This window comes from Halichoerus grypus, chromosome 5 (assembly GCF_964656455.1).
Source record: "Halichoerus grypus chromosome 5, mHalGry1.hap1.1, whole genome shotgun sequence".
Taxonomy (NCBI): domain Eukaryota; kingdom Metazoa; phylum Chordata; class Mammalia; order Carnivora; family Phocidae; genus Halichoerus; species Halichoerus grypus.
The window spans coordinates 1,651,988-1,671,135 of record NC_135716.1 but is presented as its reverse complement, the minus strand read 5'-3'; the positions used below and the strand labels follow the sequence as shown (position 1 = coordinate 1,671,135).

The window sequence follows — 19,148 nt, the reverse complement described above, 5'->3', positions numbered from 1 at the left end:
TGGCTTTCCTTTGAGATCAGCTCCATGTGGGAACCAAAGGGGCTTGAGCCTCCCCGGACACTGGGTGGGGCCTGAGGGCGAGGCTCGTGGTTTCCTGCAGCATCCAGCCTGTGTCAGCCATGTCCTCTGCTGGATCTGTTTTCCTCTCTACAGCTCTGGACGCACACAACACTAACAGCTCTGCTTTGGGTCTCGGATCAGATGCTCCTGGCAGCTGCTGACTTGGGCGGGTCACCTCGCGTGGGCTGAGGAAAAGCAAGCAGCAACTGGGCTTGTCTGATTTTACACCTCACTGCGCCACCACGCTGCAGCTGGGCGCTGATGCTTGGATGCAGCTAACTGGATTAGACACCCACCGCACACACCCTAACCTCCTCCCTCGGTCTAGCCCAATTCCAATCCTGCAGCCCATACCAGCCCAGCTCCTTGTTCTCAGACCCAAGGGCCCCACCCATGCTTTCTATCTGGAACACACCCCTGACCCCTGGGCATTCGCTCCTCCTACAGTTTCTGCCTGATCCCTGGGTAGCCAGGCTGAACCTTACTGCAAAGTTGCACCTGTCTACTTAGGTAGGGGAGGAATGTGGCTCAGTCTGAGTCTGGGTGGGCTCTGTCTAGGATGCCTCCACGCTGAGAGGTCTCCAACCACCCCTCAGTTCTACTAGGAGCCTTGAGGGCAGGGCTCAGAGTTTGACCAGGATCAGGGCTCAGAGTGTGACCAGGTGTCAGGGCTCAGACTGTGACCGGGTTCAGGGCTCAGAGTTTGACCAGGATCAGGGCTCAGAGTGTGACCAGGGGCAGGGCTCAGAGTTTGACCAAGATCGGGACTCAGTCTGTGACCAGGGTCAGGGCTCAGAGTGTGACAAAGATCAGGGCTCAGTGTGTGACCAGGGTCAGGGCTCAGGGTGTGACCAGGGTCAGGGTTCAGTGTGTGACCAGGATCAGGGCTCAGAGTGTGACCAGGATCAGGGCTCAGTGTGACCAGGGTCAGGGCTCAGCGTGTGACCAGGGTCAGGGCTCAGGGTGTGACCAGGATCAGGGCTCAGAGTGTGACCAGGATCAGGGCTCAGAGTGTGACCAGAATCAGGGCTCAGCATGTGACCAGGATCAGGGCTCAGTCTGTGACCAGGATCAGGGCTGAGTGTGACCAGGATCAGGGCTCAGAGTGTGACCAGAATCAGGGCTCAGCGTGTGACCAGGATCAGGGCTCAGAGTGACCAGGATCAGGGCTCAGCGTGTGATCAGGGTTATAGCTTCTCTGCTGGGGCACATCTCCCTGCGAGGCTTCCTCTCCAGCTGCCTGTGGGTGACTCCTCTGGGCAGTGTGCCGAACCCAGGAAGGCAGAGGGGTGTCCTCGGCTCCTGGTCATCTGTTCCCCTGTGGGGTCCAGCAGAGTAGACCGATGGCTCCTAAGCTCATGTTTCTACCCTGTGAAGGAAGTGCGGGGTGTAGAGTTCTCCCGGAGGCAGCCCTTTCTGCCGTGCGCTTCCTGAAGGACCCAGATGTGGATGTGCCCACTTTATGGCCACCTGTGTATGAGCAGGCGTCGGGCTGCTCCCGTCTGTGCTGTGGCCAGCATCTTCCAGTGGGACGTGCGCTCGGAGGCACAGAGCTGGGGACACCTGGGAACTCTCGCCGTCCACCTGCCACGGGCTCCTTGTCCATGTGATCAGTGCTTCTACTCCCCCACCCACCACGGCCTGACCCTTCCAGGAGGTTTGCAGGAACTTTGTGAAAGACCCATCCGCTCTTCAGTGAAAACCAGGAGACATCCATATACACCTCTAGACTCAGAACCCCTGCCTAGGAGTCCTGAACTACTTTATCAGGGTGCTCACCCAGCCCTCACCAGGCGCCCACTTTGGGAGCCCTGCCTTTCACCAGATTCTTGAGCCTCAAGCAGGGGAGGCGCAGGCTCTGTGTGGGCGGCCACTCCCTCCCGTGCATGGGTGTTTGGTGACATTTTGGGGTCCAGCACTCAACAGAGTTCTGGGGGCACCTTAGAGTTTCATGCCTGCGGCGGACTTGCCCTCTGGGGGCAGGGCCACCCCACTCCCAGAGGCACAGCGGGCTGGCTTCCCGCCCGTCCTCACCCCGTCTTCCCTGTGTGCTCACTCATCGATTGAAACACTACTTTGACTTTGTTCCTTTGTGACTCTGAGTGTGCTTGACTTTCCTTTTCGGTGAACCTGCTGCTAAGGTCCTTTGCTCCTCCTTGCGGATTCGGAAGTATTCTTTAGTGTTCACAGGTATTCACATGTGTGGTAGGCATTTCCTACTTTGTCTTCTGTGTTTTAGTTTTGTGTATCGTACTTTTTCATGTATTTCACTTAGATATTCTAAGAAACATGAATCTTTCTCAGTCTGGATTTTCAGTCTTGTTTTTCTTTCAAACACTTTTTTCTTTTTTCCTCTTTTTAATTTGTAACAGCTTTATTGGACATGCTTCACATTCCATCCAATTCACCCACTGCAAGTGTTTCTGGTATATTCCCAGGTCCTGCAACCATCCCCAGTCAGGCTCAGGAAGAACCCCCCGCCCTTGGGCTGCCACCCCCGCGCACCAGCGCATTCCCAGCGGGCCCTGGCCACCGCTCGCTGGCTCCCTGCCTCTTCGGATTTGCCTGTGCTGAGCATCTCGAAGAAATGGACGCGCAGAGAATGCGGTCTTCCGTATGTGGCCTCTTGCTCTCCGTGTCTCAGGTTCGTGCAGCTGTTAGCAGCATCAGGGGACGCACTCCGCGGTCTGGAGAGACACCCTCCCCCGTGCCCCCAGCCCCGCTGGCCCGAGGCCCTGCTTGTGCCTCTGTGTGGGGTCACTCTGTGCCGGGACGCTGCCCCCCCACACTGGGCGGCTGCACCACCGCACTGGCTCTTCCACGTTTTCTTTCATGAGAGCGTGGCCAGGGTAAGGACAAGGAAAGGGCTGGGCGCTGTGACTGGGGGTCATGTGGTGGGGAGGAGCCATGCCCCCTGGCTGGGGGGGTCTTGGTCCACTTCGCAGCTGGAGGCTGGCTGGAGCCATGATTAAAAGTTCCCCGGGGGCGCGGGGGCGGGGGCAGAGCCGTCCCCAGCCTCACCCTCTCACCTGCCTGCTCTGTTCCTTCCATCCTCCCCTTTCCGGTTCCGCCAAATGCCTCTCCCCCTCCCCCGGCCCACCCAGGGCCACCTCTAGTTCTTCCGCGCTCCTGCTCCGCCCCGGGCTCCTCGAGCGCCCCCCCCCCCCCCCCCCCCGCCCCGGGCCCTGGTGCCGCGGCTCAGCTGCCTGGGGAGCAGCGTCGGCCTGGGGGTCGGGCGCTGTCTTAGCTCCGTGAGGGGGTGACAGCGGGGGGGGGGACAGTCGGTGGGGGGACAGCCGGGGGGGGTCAGTCGGTGGGGGGACAGCGGGGGAGGGGACAGTCGGTGGGGGGACAGCAGGGGAGGGGACAGTCGGTGGGGGGACAGCGGGGGAGGGGACAGTCGGTGGGGGGACAGCCGGGGGGGGTCAGTCGGTGTTGCAGAGGTTGTACTGGCAGCAGACGATGGACACGTTGGGGCCCAGGCCCAGGCTGAGGATGTCCGGGCAGTTGCTGTAGCACGATTTGGTCACCAGAGGCAGGTCAATGGCGCTGGAGGGGTCTCCTGGGGTGGACAGAAGCTCCCTGAGGCTCTGAGCCGCACGTGCCCCCTGCCCCACCTGCCACCAAGCCCAGAGTCAGTCCCCAAACTGGGCGTAACCGGCCCCCTCCCTTGGGTCCTTTCCTGCGTGGAGGTCAGCGGATGCTCCCCTCGCCCTGTTCCTGACTTGTTGGGAGCCTGGATCAGCTCTGCCCCCTCTGAGCCTGGGTCTCTTCTCCTGGGCAAGGAGGGCACGGCTGGCCCACCCTGCGCATCCCCTACTCACGGGTGCCGATGATGACGCAGTAGTTGGAGCCCCAGGGGCATCTGGCCGCGTGGAGGCACCCTCCGAAGCCCTTGCACTGGTGACATTTCAAGGCTCGGGCTGCAGCCGCGGGCGGAGGGACAGGTGGATGGACACACACAAAGAGGGACACAGGGATGGGCAACGCCCGCCTAACAGCACCCTCTTTTCCCACCCAGTGCCCCCCTCTCATTCTTAGGACCCTAGGCCCTCATCCCGGGGTGCCCGATCCCTCAAGACCTCTCAGATAGGGGAGTGGGGAGAAGGTCACCATGTCCCAAGCCTCAGCCCGGGGCTGGACAAGGTCCTGGCCCTCTGCCCTGCCATCCTGTGGGACTGCTCTTCCCAGGATGCAGGTGGTCAGGCCCAGGGCCACAGCTGGGGCGGCTGCAGCTGGAGGCAGCTCTTCGAGTCCGTCCACCCAGGACAGCGCTGGGCTGGGAGGCAGGATGGGGTCTTCCCGGGCTCGCTGTGTGCCCCCCCCCCAGGGGAGTGGATGAGCAGGGGCCTCACGCAGAAGGAGTTGAGGGTTGGGGGGAGTTTGGGATGGGGGAAGGTGATGAGGGCTCCCCAAGACATGGCCATGCCCATGTTCCCTCTGCGGGGCCTGAGCAGGACCCCTTAGGCCCACAGACACCTTCGTGGTGGTGGGGCCTCCACAGCCTCCGTGGGGAGTGGGGAAGCAAGGGGGACAGAAGAGCTGGATAATGAAAGGGACAGGAGAGAGGCTGGCACAGTTTTGGTTGATGTTTCGTCTATGGGGACAACCTGGAGGCTTTGGAAATACTAAGTTCATCCCAGAAATGTCTGGCAGATCTGCCCATCAGCCCTGTCCTTGCACGTGGGCGCTGCGTGGGGCTCTCTGTCCCTCTGTACCCACCCCCCATGCTTCTTGCCTCGAACTTCCTCCCTCCCTCCCTGCGTCTCCTTCTCTGGTTCCTGCACTCAGGGTTTCTGTCCAGGTCCCGAGCCACGGTGCCCAGGACTGCTCGGGCCTTCTGCACGTGCAGACCCAGCACTCTCCCAGTCACAGAGCCAGTGGGATGAGCTGCGAGGCCCGCACCATGCACGCTCACCATGTGCAGGCTCGGAGCCCCAGGAAGCTTGTGTCACAGTCCAGGGCAGTGTGCTCACTCCCCCCCCCCCCAGTCAGTCCTTCGGGCCTCTGCTAGGCTGCCCCAGCCCCGCCATCACCGTTGCCCTCGACCTGCCCCAGATCAGCACGCTTTCAGACCCAGGTCCGTGGCCACGATGATGCATCGCACGCTTTCACCAAACCAGTGTGCACGGGCGCACACACGCACACCTGGGCGGGGGCACACCGCGCCTCCTGGCCAGCCCTGAGCCCTCTGCTCACCCCCTGGGGACGTGGGTGGCCTCCTCCCAGAACCACAGAGTAGGTGATGGAGACAAGGAAGTCTCCACCATGGGAATGTGCCCACCATCAGCCTTGACTCGTCTGCCAGCCCCACAGAGCAATCTGAGACCCCACAGGTGACCAGGAAAGGTGACAGCTCTTGTCACAAAGCCCATCAAAGCTGCTTGAAGCCACCCTCACATCAAACCCGATGAGGGTGTGGTAAGCTGAGTATGCCACCTAATGGACAGACAGGGGAATGTCACCTGGAAAGCCGGGGTGTCTGTGCCCCAAGGGTACCCCGGTGAGAAACGCAGTTCCTGCCTCCCGCTCTCATCTGCTCAGCCTCCCAAATGCCTCCCTGCTTTGTCCATGTTCTTCCTTCTGCCTTCCGGGCAAAACAGGCCCCAGCTCAAATGCCACCTCCTCTAAGAAGGCCTTCTGGATTTCCAGGCAGAGTTGATGGCTCCTCCTTTGACATGCCCACCCCGAGTTGCTGGCACCTCTGCTCCAGCCTGGTGACAGTGTCCCTGCCCCCATGTGATCTTGCTCAGGGCTCCCTCCCTGCCCCCACCGCCTCCGACGTGAAGGACATGGGTGGGGTATTTCACTCACTCTTCCGTGCCCCCAGCGCATCCTCCTCTGTCCCTAGTGGGGCTCGGGAGAGCTTTGTGGAGGGAGGGAGGGAAGGAAGGAAGGAAGGGCAGCCAGGCGGCAGGGCTGTGGGTGCAGCTGACCAGGCTCATGTCCTGTCCTGGCTCACAGTGCTGCAGACGGCACACCTCCCACTCTGGTCCCGGCTCACTCTGAAGCGGGGCTGGCATGTGGACTGGGGGGCGGGTGTGCTTCTCCTGGGGAGCAGGGAGAGGACACCAGCAATGCTGTGGCATGTGGGGCGCCTGTGATCCACTGGACCTGGGCTGAGCCAGAGGAGGGAGGAGGGGCCTGTGGGTGGCCACTCCTGGATGCCACGCAACCCCTGTGACAGCCCTGGTGGTGACAAAGCCTTTCCCCACCCCTGTCCATCCACACCGATGACCCTGAGGCAGTTCTTAGGGCTCATTGAGGAGACCTGGGCCCTGAGCCTCACAGACCTTCCCCACCGAACAGAGAGCCTGCAGGAGCCCGGGCCTGGGGAGGGTTCCCGCAGGTGAGACAGTAGTGGATCCCAGACGGTGCTGGGTGGAGCCCGATGCCCATGCCAGGGGCCGTCCAGACACTCGCTCTGTCTATCTCATTTAGGGCCGCGGGCCGTGAGGAGGGTGCTGACCCAGATGTAGAGACAGGCCTTGCCAGGTGAGGGGGGTGGGGCTGCTTGCGGTTGGATCGGGGGTCTAGTTGGTTTTGTTCGGGCCTCTGGGTGGGCGGGTGGAGATGCCATCCCACCTCGGGTGCGGTAGGAAGGTGAGGCCAGATGGGGGCAGCCCCAGTTGAGGAGAGGTGCCCAAGAAGCCCTTAGGCAGGCATCTGGTCCAGTGGGCCTGGAGCTGGACAGGATGGGGCCAGCGATAGCAGACGTGGGCACAGCTGAATACGGCAATGGCCAGAGTGGGGAATGGGCCCCACAGGAAGCCTGAGCAAGGGAGGAGAGACCCGAGTCTCAGCCAGAAGAGAGTTAGGAGGGGGCCAGAAGAGGGTGGTCCTAGGAAACAGGTGCAGGCCAGGGGGAGCTGAAAGAGGCCCTCACGCTCAGTGGGGGGGGTCACTGTTGAGTTGGAGAAGCTGTGGGGGACGTGGGGGGAGAGGGCTGTCAAGCTCGGGGCAGGGCGCTGGGAGGTGGGCAGCCCTTACAGGGACAAGGACAGCACTGAGCGCTCGGCTGCTGGGCCTGTGGGTCCAGAGGGGGTGGAGAACTGTTGAGTGCTGTCCACAAGCAGGTGGTAGGAGGTGGCAGGTGGGGAGGGTCTAGAGCCCAGACAAAGGGGTGGAGGGGGCAGGAATTGGGCTTCCCTGAGGTGCGGAGCCACAGTGCAGGGCTCGGTGCTGGCTGGGGTTGGGGGACCGGCTTAGAGCAGTGGGGGAGGAGGTGGCCCCTGGACTCACCCAGCTCCAGGCTCAAGGCAGCGGCCAGCAAGAGCCCAGGGAGCAGCCGCATGGTCTCTTGAGGTGAGGCTGGCTCCCGGGGTACCCGGCTGCCGTCTTATACCTGCTGCTCCCGCCCCGCACCCGCCGACTCCGCCGTCTGACTCACCTGGCAGCTGACTCAGCCACGAAGCCAGGCTGGGGCCCACCCAGCTCCCAGGCCCGAGGGCAAGCCCGGTTTATCACGCAGACCTCTTTCCTTGCCCATCAGGTTGCAGGGTGGGGATCAGGTAAGACCACCTGGCACAGGGCGGACCCTCAGCTCACAGACTCTGGTTTTCCTGCGAGGAACTGGAAAGAGGGTCCAGCACGGGCCTGAGCTCACCCTTCCCCCTCAGCATGCCAGCGAAGCTTAGGGCCAGCCAAAACTGCCCGCTAGGCGCTGGACGACCAGCACTCTCCGCAGAGGCAGAACATGGGCGTCCTCAGCGGTCCTGCCTGTCAGATGGGCCTTTGTCCAGAAGTGGCCGTGGGGGGCTGCCTGCCTTGCTAGGAGTCATGCGGGCTCGTGGTTGTCACCGAGCTCACACTGCAGGACACAAGACCTGCGGCTGTTTGCCCCGGGGGGTGGGGTGGCGGGAGGGGCGGGTAGCAGAGACGTATTTAAAAGGGTCCCATGATGGGTGAGGGCCCAAAAGGGCACAGGTCCGCCAGCCACACTGTTCTGCCCAGGCTGGCGGGGGCTGGGGCAGGATGGGGGCAGCGCAGGGGGCGTCCGCGGGGTGTCGACGCTGCCCGCCCGCGGAGCCCTGTGTAAGCTCTGGCTGCTGAGTGGCATTTGTCCGCCGCTCTATGTGGTGGACTCCCTAGGGCTGAGAGCTGGGTGGATTCAGACCCTGCTCCCAGGTGGAGGAACCTGAAAGCCCGGGTGGCAGGTGGGTTCCTGGGGTCACGCCTCCCTCCCCTGGCCCCCTCCAGCCTTCTCTAGGGACCCCTCTCAAAGGGAGCAGCTGGGTGAGTTGGTGGGCCTGCCGCTTTCCCTGGAGCCCCGGGATCCTCCTCCCTCTCCGGCTCGCTCCCCTCCCATGGGTCGTCCCCTTGCCCCGTGCCAGCCCTGGCTCCAGGGGCAACTGGATGAGCCAGGGTGAACTGGAGTCCGGGACCAACACAGCCGGCAGGACCAGCCCTACCAGACCGGACAGGGGGAGCTGAGCTCGGGCTGAGGTGGCTGGTGAGGACCGACCAAGGGCAGACATATTTATTCATCCATTTATTCACACACTCGAGATACTGAGGGGGCCTCTCTGAGGGCTAGAGTGAGCCAAGGAGGGTGCCCTGGCCTGAAGGCGGATTCTCATGCTGATCAAGGTCAGGGTCAGGGCTAGGGGTTAGCATTAGCTGCCGGCAGGGGCACGGCCCTCGAAGTGCCCAGACCTCGCAAGTGGCATGAAGGGAAGAGGGACCTCCCATCGATCCGTCCGTCTGTCCATCGGAGGCTTCCTGTGTGCTAGGCCCTGGGCTGGGCACGTACACCCACAGCCTCGTCCATCCCCCCGAGGCCTCGGCTTGGTGGGAACCATCATTCCCACTTTATCAATAAGACAGCTGAGGCTCAGAGACGTGAGTGATGACCTCCAGGCACCCCGAGTTGTAGAATCCAACAAAACTCACTGAGGGGGGGCAGGAGAAAGAAAGAGCCGTCCCAGTTTCTCTGTACCCTTTCCGGAGGTAAGATACATGTTTAACAAACAAATCAGCTGCTGCCAAGGGAGGTGGGGCGGTTGGTCCAGCCTCCCCGCCCCCTGCCCAGCACCAGCCCACCAGCAACGGGGCTGGCGGGGCTGGCGCTCTGGATGCACCCCTTCCCGGTGCCTTCTGCATGCAGCGGGACCAGGCTGCACGCACAGCCCTGGAGCTGCCTCTGGCTGCAGACGCCCACCTGTGCCCCCAGCTCAGCGCCTGCAGCCCAGCTCCTCAGCTGGGCTCCGAGGGTCGTCACGGGCGGCGGCACGGCACAGAGACGCTCAGGCTGCTTCCAGACTTGGGACGCCACAGAGAGCTTCCGGGAGCCCGAGCATCCATCCACCTCGAGCGGGCACTCATTTCTGCTGGAGGGATCCCCACAGCGGACATGCCCACTGCCTGGGGGCAGCCTGCCGCCCCTGTGCCCTCCTCTCTGCGACCCCAGCCCACGGCCCGGGACACAGACACAGGGCTGGTCGCCTGCCTGGGGGCCTCACGGCTCCTCAGATCTCTGGTTCCGCTCTTCTCCTTCTAGAGCTTTCCTGACCCTAAGCTCTTAGAAGTATTGCACAGGCTCAGATCGCTTTCAGTTTACAATTCCCCTCCTCGGCTTCCCCGCCCCGGGCTCAGGGATGCAGTCTCCCAGCTGGTGGGAGAAGACTGCTCAGTGGGGCAGGGGTGTGGTGGTTGGGCACCCCGGTCACGCTGGGCCTCAGCTTCCTCACCTGTAAAGGGGGCGTGGTAACGGCTCACACCTTGCAGGGTGGACGTGGAGTGCTTGCAGCCGGGACAAAGGAAGCCACAGAGGTCAGCTCCCGTCCTCGTCGGTGCCATCCCCACTGGCACTGCCTTGGAGTTCAGTGTCACAGGCTTCCCACTAGGGGCCGGCCCCGTATCAGTTGAGGGCCTCCCGAGGGCTCTGTGCTGGGTTCTGGGGACAGCCTAGCAGGCCGGGGCCCTGTGGGTAGGTGGGTGGGGTGGCGGCATTGTCCTGCGGGCCGGGTGCAATGTTGTGGGTATTGGGTTTGGACCAGGTCACAGCGGAGGATGGACAGATGGGGACAGAAGGCAGGTATAAGAAGCACCCCCATACCACGGCAAGCCCAGCTCCCTGCTCTCAGTGACCCCAGAGCCCACAAGTGGCCAGGCAGGCCTCTAACTTCATCACCCACCGAGGGGAGGGAGGACTGATCCTATGCTCCTCCCAGCTGTGGCCTGGGACACCTGCTGACCCAGGACAAAGGTCTTACACAAGCAGTTTACCAACTGCTTCCAAGCCTCTCCCACTGAGTCAGGAAGCCAAGGGTGGCTAGGGCTGGAGGCCCATGTCCACCTTTTCTTCCTGCTGGCTTCCGCATCCAGAGGCCTCTGCTGGCCTTCCAGCCAGCTCTGTGGGGGAGCTGAGTCACTTCCCCGAGGCTGACCACTTCTGGGGATCCTCCTGGACCTGTGGGAGCTCAGGGCTGGGGTCTGGCTTGCTCCCAGCCTCCCCCAGGGAAGGTCTCATACTGGATTGGGCTTCAGGGGGAGGAGACACCCAGGTCTCCTGTGTTCTTAACCAGACACTCCTTGGGGTGCAGCTCCTTCCCGCCCAGGATGAGGCCCATCTTCCCGGACCTTCTGGGAGGTCCAACCAGCTCTGCCTGAGGACCCCTACTGAGGCCCACACAGGCTCTCCCAATCCCTTGAGCTCTGGAGACACTGGGTGAAGCTCTCCAGGCAGACTCTCCAGCACAGGCCCCCCGATGAGGGCCACGTTTTAGGGCCATGGGCTCCTGAGTTCCAGGGACAATCCCACCACATAGGCATTTGCCACAATCCTGCCAACTTAGGACCAGACAGCTAGAAGGGGCTCCTGGGCCCTCTACAGACACCAGAGCTGGGGACACTGGTCAGGTAGCCCTTATCCAGGATAAGGGCTGGATATGTGCTGGGTGGACATATCCCCAGCTGGGCGGTGCTGTGCTGGGTGGACTCTTGTTTACCAAACCAGGCCAGGGATGGGATTCACCTAGGCTGGGTACCCTTTAAATAATGCCAATTCTTGGGCCCTTGGGGGTCCCAATGCCCCACTGGGTTGGGGGCACCTGCAGACCACTCATCAAATCAAGGAGGGAGCTCTTCAGCCCAGGGTGGATCTCTCTCTCCCCTCAGGTGGAGTCAGAGGGTAGAGGGTCCTGTGGAGACTCTCAGGCTGATGGGCTCTGCCTTTGGGGCCAAGGCCAGCTCAGCCAGCACTCATTCAGCCAGGCCTGCAGGCCACAGCGGAAGGGGGCCAGTGGGTGTGGACAGTGGTTGTTGGGATTGGGGTTGCAGAGGAAATCTCGGGGCGCAACTTCCTGGGGGAGCCTGGTCATCTGCATCCCAGACCCCGCCTCTCCCAGCCTCTGTCCCGGGTGGACTTCCAAGATCCCCCCAGCCCTGGCTGACTCAGGTGGATCCTGATCCAGGATCCCCCCAGCCCTGGCTGACTCTCGGACACGGGCTGCAGCTCACCCCCCTCCATTAAGGGGCATGCTTGGGCTGAAGGCCAGGCTGTTTTGGCCCCACTCAGCTTCCTTCCTTCCCTGCTAAAAATAGCCCTGGGGGCATGGAGGTAATCTCTCTGGGGGCAGCTCTCAGCTCCACCAAATATAGCCGCCTGCCTGCCCTGCCCCCAAGTGCCGGCCAGCCTCAGGCCAGGGGAGGGGAGGGGGAAAGGTCAAGGATTTGGCAGAGCAAGAAGGGAAGAACCTCTTACTAGGCTTCTGAGACTGGGGGCCTGAGGGTCCTCTTTAGGATGAGCCCAGCCCCAAGCCCCCAGCCAAGGGCTGCCTGGATATACCGGGCTTCCTGGCACTCCTACCTGGGACAGCTGACGGGGACAAAGGCCTTCCTCACATAGCCCTTTATGCCACACTTACCCTGGGCAGCTCCTGGCCTCAGTCAGAGCACAGAGACAGCCCTCCTGGCGCCCCAGCAAGCCCTTCTTCCCAGGACGGTCCCCCACCCATCCTGGGTCCCTACTTTGCCCTGCGCCTCCACACACTTACCGGGCAGACTGGGGCAGGGCTTTGCTCCCAGAGCTGCCAGGAAGGTGGGCCAAGTCTCCCTGCAAATCAGTGTTCCTCAGCCAACTGAGGACCCCAACTAAGCAGCACACTTTGCCAGACACCTTTGGGAGGGCTGATCCCACATCAGTCTTTCGCGAATGGAAGGTTGTGGTCTGGGAGCGAGGCCCAGGGCGGTGGGCACTCTAGCAGGCAGTCCTGGGTGTGGCTGGGTGGGGGGTGGGTGGTCTCTGCGCGTGCAGAAGGTAGGTGGGATGTGCAGGGTGAAAGGGTAGGGCTGAGCCTCTCAGAACTTTGTCCTTGAGTGGGTCTGGGTGGGGGGCGGGGGTTTAGAGCAGACCCCAGAGGGTAGCCAGGAATATGGGGGCCAGGGCCAGGGTCCCGGGGACGGAGAGGCCAGCTCTGTTACAGAGGTCATATTGGCAGCAGGAGGTGGTAGAGGCGTGTTTGGAGTAACCATCATACACGGTCTCGAAGCAGCTGGGCACGCATGACTTGCTCACCTTCATCTTGGTCGGGGTGTAGTCTGCAGAGGGGAGGCGGGCAAGGACCCCAGGTTGGCCCACCCTGGTGTGCAGGGCCTTTAGGGCCAGTTCTCCCTGAGCCAGGTGCTCCCAGAAAGAATCCTAGGGCAAGTGAGAGCCTCCCTCCTCAGGGTCCCACACTCCCAGGGGCAGGAAAGAACACCCCTCACGCCTCCCAGAAAGGGCTGCTGGGGGCACCCACTGACTCACAGGTGCGCGTGGTCATGCAGTAGGTGACCATGGCCGGGCAGCGCATGGGGTTGAAGCAGTTCTCTCCATTGTAGGCGCACACGTGGCAGTCCAGAGCCTGGGCTGGGGGCCAGGGGATGGGGTGGGAGCTGGGTGGGGCGGGTCCCCGAACAGGGAGAGGCCCTTCCTCCAGCCCACCAGACCCCAGGTCCCAACACCTTGCCCAGGGCAGAACAGCTGGAAGGAGAGGTGGTTAGGAGTTCTGGCCTCCCTCCCCACTTCTGGCCCACCTGACCCTGAACATGGGGCTGTCCATCCTTCTGTTCTCCATCCATCTTACCCAGAGGGAGGCCCACCAGGGCCACCAGGAACAGGGTGAGCAGGGGCGCCATGGCTGGAGGTGAGAGGACAGAGTGGGAGTGGTGAGGTGAACAATCCAGGCTGGGGCTGGGGCAGGGAGAAGAGGGGGCAGACAACCCCCCTGCTGTCCCGGAGCTCCTGGTTTACTGGAGGCACGGCAGTCCTGCACAGAGGGGGACGAAGACAGGTGGTCACCACGGGGACTGAGGGACCCCAGGGGACCTGGGCAGAGAAGTCCTGTGCAGACCTGTGCAGACTGAAGGGGGAGTGGTTCATGCAGGGGCCCGATCCTCACCTAAGGCCCTGAGTGCAGGACTGGGCCCCAGGGGTGGGTCTCTCCTCACTGCTTCCCCTCCCCTTTGCTCCTGGTGATGAAGGCGAGCTGAAGACAAAGCATAAGCGGACACCTAGCAACCTCCCCCCGCCCCCACTCCTGGGTAGGATATGGGATATTGTTCCAGGAAGCTCCCAACTGTCTTAATGTTATTGCTTTACTACAAGGAAAAAAAAACCTTGACAACAGCAAGGCCTCAAGTATCTTGTAGGTCCTCTTTAGCATATGAAAGGTCTTTTGAAAACCTCCGTTTTTCCTTCCCTCCACCGACCCCATAGTATATAATCAATTGCTCCTCACAACCCCAGTGCAGCTCCTTCTGCCCACGGTCCCGACCTGGGCTTTAATAAAACCACCATTTTGCACCAAAGACCTCTCAAGAATTCTTTCTTGGTCGTGGGCTCCAGACCCCACCCCACCAAACCTCACCTATATTCCAAAACCACATCACTGGGGTATCCCTGAGTGGGTCCCCCACTTCTGCTCCTTTAAGGGCCCAGGTGGGGGCCGCTCTCCCAGGAAGACCTCCAGAGCCCAGCCTTACTTGGGCCTTTCAGGTCTGAGTCCCTGGCCACAGGGGGAGCCCCCGGCAGTGATGAGCTCTCATCAGGCGGTGGGGGAAGTGCGCTTTGAATGTGTTCCAGAGGGGCACTTGGGCAAAACAGCAGGAAGAACTAACTTCCCAGTTTCCATACGATGTTTGGGATGAAGACATTCAATCTCTGGTAAGGGGTTGGGGGAAGTCTGGACTACGACTCCCCTCCGCCCTGCGGGGATATTCGGGGGCGGTGGGGGGTGCACAGCGTCCCCACCCCAGGGGACTAAATTAGACTCCGCCCTCCCCGAGAACATCAAACCGACACTTCTCCCAGACCCCATTTCCCAAGGGTCAACTTCAGGATGCCAAAGGCCTGAGTGAGGCCAGGCCTGCGGCTCCAGCGCTCCCCGCCCCCTCCCGGAGAGCTCCGCCCCAAAGACTGCGGTCCCAAGCAGAGGGGGAAGGTTTCGGGGTGACCTCAACAGTGACCTTCAGCACACTGTACCTCCGCTGCGCCCGGGACTCACCCGCGGCCGCTCGCCGACCGCTCGGTCTGACAGCGCGATGGTCCGAGCCCCGCAGTGACCACGCCGCAACACCCCTCCGCAGCCTCTGCCGCTGGAAGCCTCCCACCGCGCGTGAGCTCACTGCAGGAGGCCCCGCCCCGGCCCGCCCCGGCCCGCCCCGGCCGGCTTTGGACCCTCCCCAGACCCGGCCCTGGCCCGCCCCCCTCCAGCTCGTTCCAGTCTCCGTACCCCGCCCCCGTCCGCGCTCCAGTCCGTCCCAGCCCCGCTCCGGCCCCGCCCCCTCTCCAGCTCCGCCCCCCGGCTCTATTTAGTCTCGACCCCGCCCCAGCCCTGCCCAGTCTCCGCCCTGCCCCGCTCCACTCCCCTTCCCAGCCCCGCCCAATCCCCGCCCCGGCTCCGCCCCAGCTCGGCACCCCCCCCTCCGTTTCGTCTCGGTCACGCCCCAGCTCCGCCCAGTCTCAGCCCCGCCCCGGCTCCGCTGTCTCCGCCCCCACCCCAGGTCGGCCCAGGCTCCACCCCCACCCCCTCGGGTCTCGCTTCAGCCCGCCGCCCCCCCCCTCCCGCCCACGTGGACTCAAACCCCAGCCCTGGCGTCGCGTACGTCGGAAACCGCGAAGTGCTGCCCCACAGTGATACCCACGCGATCCTCAGATGCACGTGCACCATTCAGGAGCTATCTCCACGGGGTCTGGCCGCAGTCACCCCGCTGAATCTTCTGGCTCTCCCTGTCCTCTCCCTGCTTCTGCCAGATGCACTTTGCCCCCTTGCCCACACCATCACCCGGGCCCTACTCCTTGAGCCCAGTTCAACAGAGGTGCTGCTTGGAGCTGTCCCAGGGCGCAGTGACCCCTGGACCTGGCTCCCTATTCAGCCTGCCTGGGTCCCCACCTCGCCCTGCCTTAGCTGCTGAGTGACTTCCACATTTTACCTAGCATTTCTGGGCTTCAGTCCCCGCGCCTGGTCCCATCCAGCAAAGTGTAAAGGCAAGCCTTGAAAGGATCCCATTATTTCATGGACCCCCTCCAACCATAATAATATCAATATTAAATAACTGTTTTTTACTTATATAACTTTACTTCAACATTTAGCTTTTGTTCTGTTTTAAGCAAAATTTAAAATGTTCATGGGCCCTAAATGTTTCATTTTTTTTCTAATGTGAAAAAGAAAACTCAACATTCCATTTGACTATAAAAATTTTTTTTTCTTTAAAAGAGATGAATCATTTGGGGGGCCCTAGGCACTGAGCCTCCAGAGCCATGGAGGTAATCTCTCTGGGCAGACTGGAATGGTTGGTCACCCTATTTGCCAGCAATCACTGAGATGCCCCATGTACCCCAAATATTCTCATCCTCATGAAGCTTACACTCTAATGGGGCAGAGAATAAACACATGGGTCAAAACCAGAGCATGTCACAGGCTTCAGCATCCAGCTATGATGAATTAATGAGAACTGGGTTTACCGCCCTGTCTTAAGCAACCAAAAAAAGGGAGAACAAATGAAGCAGCACTTTTTGGACATTGCATGACAGGCCAGCAGAGGCAGGGATGCTGGAGGAAGGGACTTCAGAGAAAGGAACTGCAGGCTTTGCCTCAGGGGGCGGGAACCAAACAGAGCCCATGCTCTCCCTGATGGAGAAGACAAGTGAATTCCTGGAATTCACAGGGCAGAGCTCAGATTAAGGGGAGCTGCTCAGGAGAGAGCTAGGAGGTGAGCAGAGGGAGCTGTTGAGAAGGAGCAGGCAAAACAGTCCCCAGAGTCACACAGAGCTGGGGGTTCGCCTGTGTGAGCCGGGAGCAGAGACCTTAAAGTATGGGGTCACTGGGCAGAGTGCTCAGACGGACATTGCCTTAATCGTGGGGACGACTCACCTGGATTACAGATCACACCTGGCCCCACCTACCAAAGCCTAAACGCAAGCCTCGAAAGGGTCCAATCATCTCCAAGTAACTTCATTGCATCCTAAGACAAAACTCTAAAGAGAAAATAAGCCAGCAACCCACAACGTCAAATTCATCTGATTAAGTGCCTGACACCCAATTGAAAACACCATCAGGTATGCGAAGAAGCAGGAAAATGTGGCCCATGGTGGGCAGAAAAAAATCATTAGAAACAGACTTACAAATGACACAGCCGATAGTGAGCACGTGCATTAAAACAGAGATCATATTTCCTATATTCAAACAGATAGAGGGGAGCATGACTGTGTCGGGGAGCCGCGGGAAATAAAAAAATACAAATTGAATTTCTAAAGATGAAAAATAGGTCTGTGATGAAAAACACGCTGCGGGCGGGTGATTAACATCCCACTCGAGTCTGCGGGTCAAAGATCAGTGGGCTTGAGGATGAAGCATCAGGCAGAGGATGTCAGGAAACAGAATGAGCGGGGACAGCGCAGCGGGGAGCAGTGTGGCCGCAGCTTCTAGTGGCCCCGTGTGTGTCACCGGAGTCCCAGAAGGACAGGCGAGGAAGACAAAAAATGTTTCTGAGAAATAATGGCCTCATTTTCCCGAATTTGTTGATAAGTATAAACCCATGGGACCCAGAAACTCAATGAACCCTAAGCACAAGAAATATGAAGGAAACCAGGCCAGAACACACCGAGGCAGGTGCGGAGAAGCAGCGACAGCGGGGGACCCTGAGGGCACGCTGGAGAGTGCGTGCAGCGGCCTGGGTGAGCTAGCCGCACGGAGAGGCGACTTCCGGAACCCCAGAACCCAGGCCAGACTGTAGCAGCACCTGGAGCATCTGAAAGTGCAGGGGACATGGCAGGCAAAGCCCTCCCCCAGGGCAGCGTGCAGGGGGCGTGGAGGGGGCGTGGAGGTTCCTTGCAGGGGGCGTGGAGGGGCGTGGAGGTTCCTTGCAGGGGGCGTGGAGGGGGTGTGGAGGTTCCTTGCAGGGGGCGTGGAGGGGCGTGGAGGTTCCTTGCAGGGGGCGTGGAGGGGGCGTGGAGGTTCCTTGCAGGGGGCGTGGAGGGGCGTGCAGGGGGCGTGCAGGAGCGTGGAGGGAGCATGCAGGGGCGTGCAGGGGGTGTGGAGGGTCCTTACAGGGGGCGTGCAGGGGCATGCAGGGGGCATGGAGAGTCGCCCCCCCCCCCGACTGCATGGAGGGAGCGTGGAGGGGTGTAGAGGGGGCTTGGAGAGACCCCCGGAGGGCTGCATGCAGGGGGCATGGAGAGTCCCCGCAGGGCTTTCGTGCAAGGGGCACGGAGGGAACGTGGAGGGGGCGTGGAGCCCCCATCCCTCCGACCCCAGGCAGAAGGTAAATTATGCCTCTGGGACACAAGTCTACACAGAGGAGTGGAAACAGTAGAATTGGGAAAGAGAAGGTACTTTTTTCTCATTTTGAAATTACTTTAGAAGATAATTGGCTGCTTAGAGCAGAAGTAGTAACACTCTACTAAGAGATGTTCAGCAAATGCAGAAGCGAATTGTATGATGGTAGTAGCTGCACGGTCCTGGGCAGAAGGGAAATGCACCGTTGTGGATTTATTTCCTGCAGGTGAGCCGGCTTCGTTCTGGAACACAGACTGTGATAGGTTAAAGATGTACCCTATGAACACTAAAGCAACCACACACACACAGAAAGAATGAAAAGCAAAATCAAAGAGCTCTACGTAAGAAAGCAACAAAGGAGATGAAATGGACTCAGAAAAAATTAATCTGCGAGTCACAGAGAAGGCAGAGGAAGGGTGAGAGGGGGAAGAGCTCGGGGGCCAGGGAGAAGACAATGGCAGGAGAACAGACTCAAAGCCCCTGCACCCGAAACCCTGCTCCGTGGTCCAAACCCCCGGAGAGAAGCAGAGACAGAGCCACACCCGTGCTGTCCCCAAGAAGCCCGCCGCTCTGTCCAGACCCGAGCAGGCTGAACGTGCGAGAGAAAGATACACATTAACACTGAGGAAAAGAAAGCAAGGGTGGCCGCAGTCCTACCAGACAAAGGGTGTCTAGAGCAGAGAATATAACCAGCAAGGAAGAGGGACATTCTACAACTGCAAAGGGGTCAGTTTAGAAAGGCACAGAGCAATCCTAAATGTTTACTTACCTGACAGTTGAACTTTGGAGCACACGAAGCACCGTAACCTGGCAAAATTGAAGAGGGAAAAAGAAAATCACACTTACAGCTGGAGGTTTCAGTTCTCCTTTCTCAAGATCCGAGAGCAGAAGTGGACAAAATCGGTAAGGGCAGAGAGGACCTGAGCAACACAGCGACTTGCTTTATGTGCAGGGAGCCCTGCGCCCTGCGGGGGTGGGGGGACAGAGCATTTTCCAAGACAGCCTGTGTGCTGGGCCATGAGACAAATCTCAGTGCATCTACAAGGATGAAATCCTGTGAATTGCTTCCTTAGACAACAGTGGAATTAAATTAGAACCAGGAACAGAAAAATGTGTGTAAGATCTGCCAAATATTTAGACACTGAGCAACGTATTTCTAAATAACTGATGGGTCAAAGGAGAAATTTGAAAAGAAATGAGAAAGAATTTCCAGCCCAATGAAAGTGAAAACACAACCCGGCAAAGTTAGTGGGCACAGCTTAAGGCAGTATTCGGGAGGGGAGTGTCCTCGCTAATGCTCACATTGGAAAACCAGAAACCTCTCAACAC

General features: G+C 60.4%; 2 protein-coding genes across 3 annotated transcripts; both read right to left on the bottom strand.

The window, feature by feature from the left end:
- Nucleotides 1-2,398: 2,398 nt before the first annotated feature.
- On the bottom strand, nucleotides 2,399-7,881 carry SLURP2 (secreted LY6/PLAUR domain containing 2). The gene is made up of 3 exons (XM_078071921.1): nucleotides 7,303-7,881; nucleotides 3,885-3,983; nucleotides 2,399-3,622 (listed from the first exon to the last, which is right to left on the bottom strand). Exons 1-3 carry the CDS (start codon nucleotides 7,352-7,354, stop codon nucleotides 3,486-3,488), a joined length of 288 nt encoding a protein of 95 aa, XP_077928047.1. The 5' UTR covers nucleotides 7,355-7,881; the 3' UTR covers nucleotides 2,399-3,485.
- A 655-nt stretch (nucleotides 7,882-8,536) lies between these two features.
- Nucleotides 8,537-14,697, bottom strand: LYNX1 (Ly6/neurotoxin 1). Of its 2 annotated transcripts, none has more exons than XM_036112771.2 (4): nucleotides 14,547-14,697; nucleotides 13,128-13,310; nucleotides 12,809-12,910; nucleotides 8,537-12,600 (listed from the first exon to the last, which is right to left on the bottom strand). In XM_036112771.2, the coding sequence occupies exons 2-4, from the start codon at nucleotides 13,177-13,179 to the stop codon at nucleotides 12,404-12,406; spliced, it is 351 nt and encodes a 116-aa protein (XP_035968664.1). In that variant the 5' UTR covers nucleotides 13,180-13,310; nucleotides 14,547-14,697; the 3' UTR covers nucleotides 8,537-12,403. The 2 variants fall into 2 exon arrangements, with proteins under 2 accessions (XP_035968664.1, XP_035968665.1); XM_036112772.2 differs by having other exon boundaries at nucleotides 14,525-14,681.
- Between the last annotated feature and the right edge of the window lie 4,451 nt (nucleotides 14,698-19,148).

Bases quoted from the DNA above. Each gene is read 5' to 3' on its own strand.
- SLURP2 (XM_078071921.1), bottom strand. From the start codon at position 7,354: ATGCGGCTGCTCCCTGGGCTCTTGCTGGCCGCTGCCTTGAGCCTGGAG. The intron at 3,984-7,302 runs GTGAGTCCAGGG...CCGCGGCTGCAG, and splicing joins TGCCTTGAGCCTGGAGCTGG to CCCGAGCCTTGAAATGTCAC. The intron at 3,623-3,884 runs GTGAGTAGGGGA...TGTCCACCCCAG, and splicing joins CTGCGTCATCATCGGCACCC to GAGACCCCTCCAGCGCCATT.
- LYNX1 (XM_036112771.2), bottom strand. From the start codon at position 13,179: ATGGCGCCCCTGCTCACCCTGTTCCTGGTGGCCCTGGTGGGCCTCCCT. The intron at 12,911-13,127 runs GTAAGATGGATG...CCTGGCCCCCAG, and splicing joins CCTGGTGGGCCTCCCTCTGG to CCCAGGCTCTGGACTGCCAC. The intron at 12,601-12,808 runs GTGAGTCAGTGG...TCCCCTCTGCAG, and splicing joins CTGCATGACCACGCGCACCT to ACTACACCCCGACCAAGATG.